This window comes from Neolamprologus multifasciatus, chromosome 16 (genome assembly GCF_963576455.1).
Source record: "Neolamprologus multifasciatus chromosome 16, fNeoMul1.2, whole genome shotgun sequence".
Taxonomy (NCBI): Eukaryota; Metazoa; Chordata; class Actinopteri; order Cichliformes; family Cichlidae; genus Neolamprologus; species Neolamprologus multifasciatus.
This window is the reverse complement of record NC_140454.1, coordinates 2,785,780-2,788,251: the sequence shown is the minus strand read 5'-3', so window position 1 is coordinate 2,788,251 and position 2,472 is coordinate 2,785,780. Positions and strand designations below refer to the sequence as shown.

At 35.9% G+C, this 2,472-nt stretch overlaps 1 protein-coding gene across 1 annotated transcript; it reads left to right on the top strand.

Moving 5' to 3' along the window:
* LOC146500000 (trace amine-associated receptor 13c-like) lies at positions 1–1,639 on the top strand. The gene is made up of 2 exons (XM_085136185.1): positions 1–576; positions 813–1,639. The coding sequence occupies exons 1-2, from the start codon at positions 410–412 to the stop codon at positions 1,624–1,626; spliced, it is 981 nt and encodes a 326-aa protein (XP_084992311.1). The 5' UTR covers positions 1–409; the 3' UTR covers positions 1,627–1,639.
* Positions 1,640–2,472: the final 833 nt, after the last annotated feature.

Sequence of the window (2,472 nt, the reverse complement as noted above, 5' to 3'; positions counted from 1 at the left end):
TCCTGCACTGTCTACTACAGGTTTGTGACTGAGCTTCTTGGAGGTGAGACATACGTCTCATATTCAGTGGTCTTACCTGCTTTCTGCCACCTGCATCACACCTTGGAGTTGTCCCACCCCCCATGTCCATGTCTATTATTTGATTCTGTCACCCACTAAAATCCTTTTAAATAAAAAAAAAAGATTTGTGCTTTGAGGCAGTTTTTTTTGAGCGATTAATCAAGATTAATTCATTACGAAGCCTGTAATTAATAAGATTGTTTTTTAATCGAGTCCCACCCCTGCGTTTTACATATTTCTATCACTTAGTATTATTTCTGCTTCTGAAGGTGTGGCATTTAATAAAAAGGGGAGGATAAAGATATATGCTGTATGACACAGAATATGATTAGCAGCTCGCCTCACTGTGATGATGGAGGAAACTGAACTCTGCTTTCCAAAACTCCTTAATATCTCCTGCAGGAGGCCAAAGCGTCCTCACTTTGAGATCGTGCTGACTTACATTGTGCTCTCCTTCATTTCTTTGCTTACTGTGATTCTTAACCTGCTGGTCATTATCTCCATCTCACACTTCAGGTATGAAAATGTTTCATTATCTCCAAATATTGAATAATTATTTTAATAGTTTAGTTAATTGTACTGTGTAGCAACATAGCAGTAATAGTAATTAAAACCATAATATGATCTGTACCTACAAGTAAGAGTAGATCTTTTTTTAATGAAGTGCATTTCTATTTCAGTTTTTGTTGTATGTGCATCCACATACATTTTTGATCCAGGAAACTAAATATGATGCTCCTTTTTCTCTCCAGGCAGCTCCACACCCCCACCAACTTCCTCCTTCTCTCTCTGGCTGTCGCTGATTTCTTCATAGGTTTCCTTATGTTCTTTCAAATAGTGCTCATCGATGGATGCTGGTTCCTCGGTGACATCATGTTCACTCTGTATCAGTATTTAGCATTCATTATTACTTCAGCCTCAATAGGAACCATGGTGATCATATCTGCTGATAGGTATTTGGCTATTTGTTACCCTCTGCATTACTCCACCAAAATCACACAACAAAGAATTAATATATGTATAAGTTTGTGTTGGTTTTTTTCTGTGATCTTTCAGAGTTTGATTGTGAAGGATAACTTAAAACAACCAGGAAAGTATAACTCCTGCATTGGAGAGTGTGTCTTTGTCGTTAACTACATTGCTGGGATTTTTGATCTTTTGTTTTCCTTCATTGTTCCCATTACTGTGATTGTAGTTCTGTATCTGAGAGTGTTTGTGGTGGCTGTGTCTCAGGCTCGTGCCATGAGGTGTCAACTTGCAGTCACTCACCAGCGATCAGTTACAGTAACTGTTATGAAATCGGAGCTGAAAGCAGCCCGTACTCTTGGTGTTGTTGTAGTTGTGTTTCTTATATGTATGTGCCCATATTACTGCGTTGCTCTCACAGGCCAAGATAACTTCCTAAATGCTTCATCTGCTGCCTTTGTAATATGTTTGGTGTACTTTAACTCTTGCCTAAACCCTATCATTTATGTCTTTTTTTATCCCTGGTTCAGAAAGTCAATCAAACTTATTGCTACTCTTCAAATACTGCAGCCTGACTCCTGTGAGACTAACATGCATTAAGAACACTTTTTAAAACCGTACCCATAAACAGGACAATGTACTTAGTCACAATGAAGAATTGTTGAATGACAGATGTGAAAACTTTGATAAAGTGATCAAATTTTACCTTTCCTTAAAATATTTTGTCTTTTTTATACTCTAGCGTCGTCTAAGAATGATACTGTCTGGATTTAACATGGATTTAATTATCAGAAAGTTCAGATAAAGCAATGTGTTAGCAAACATATTTATATATGTATCTGCTTCCACATGAGTACTTGCAATTATAAAAGACCAGTTTCCTGGTACTTTGTACTCTAAATTAAGATAAAATACTTTCTCGAGCACTTTCTGTGACCGCAGACATTAGCATATACTCTTTATTTTGTAATGTTTTCATAGGCTTGAAGGACAGCCATCAACAATATTAGGAGGTAATGTTTTAAAAAACAAGTAAAAAATAAACAGTTAAACAATGTTTTTTCTTTATTTTCATAGTTTACATTGTAGCTTCTCACTGAGGCTGAAATGATGAATTAACACATATTAAATTATGTAGTAAAAGAAGTGTGAAATAACTCAAAACATGTTTTATATTTTAGATTCTTAAAAATAGCCACTTTTGCCTGCTAGTATATTGTCACGTAAAGGAATGTTATTTTTCTGTCACTGTGTTATTATTCACATGCACAATCATTATTTCATCATTACTTCATTAGTCTGCATCACTTATCATTATCATTATCCGGTTATCATCCTTATTATCATGTATCATTTACCACTCAGTATATTTGCCAGAGCACGCAGAATCAAACACATTCACAGTAAGTCAGATGAGGACGCTGAACTTTCGGTGGCCGGGACTTA

Bases quoted from the DNA above. Each gene is read 5' to 3' on its own strand.
- LOC146500000 (XM_085136185.1), top strand. From the start codon at position 410: ATGATGGAGGAAACTGAACTCTGCTTTCCAAAACTCCTTAATATCTCC. The intron at 577-812 runs GTATGAAAATGT...TTTTCTCTCCAG, and splicing joins ATCTCCATCTCACACTTCAG to GCAGCTCCACACCCCCACCA.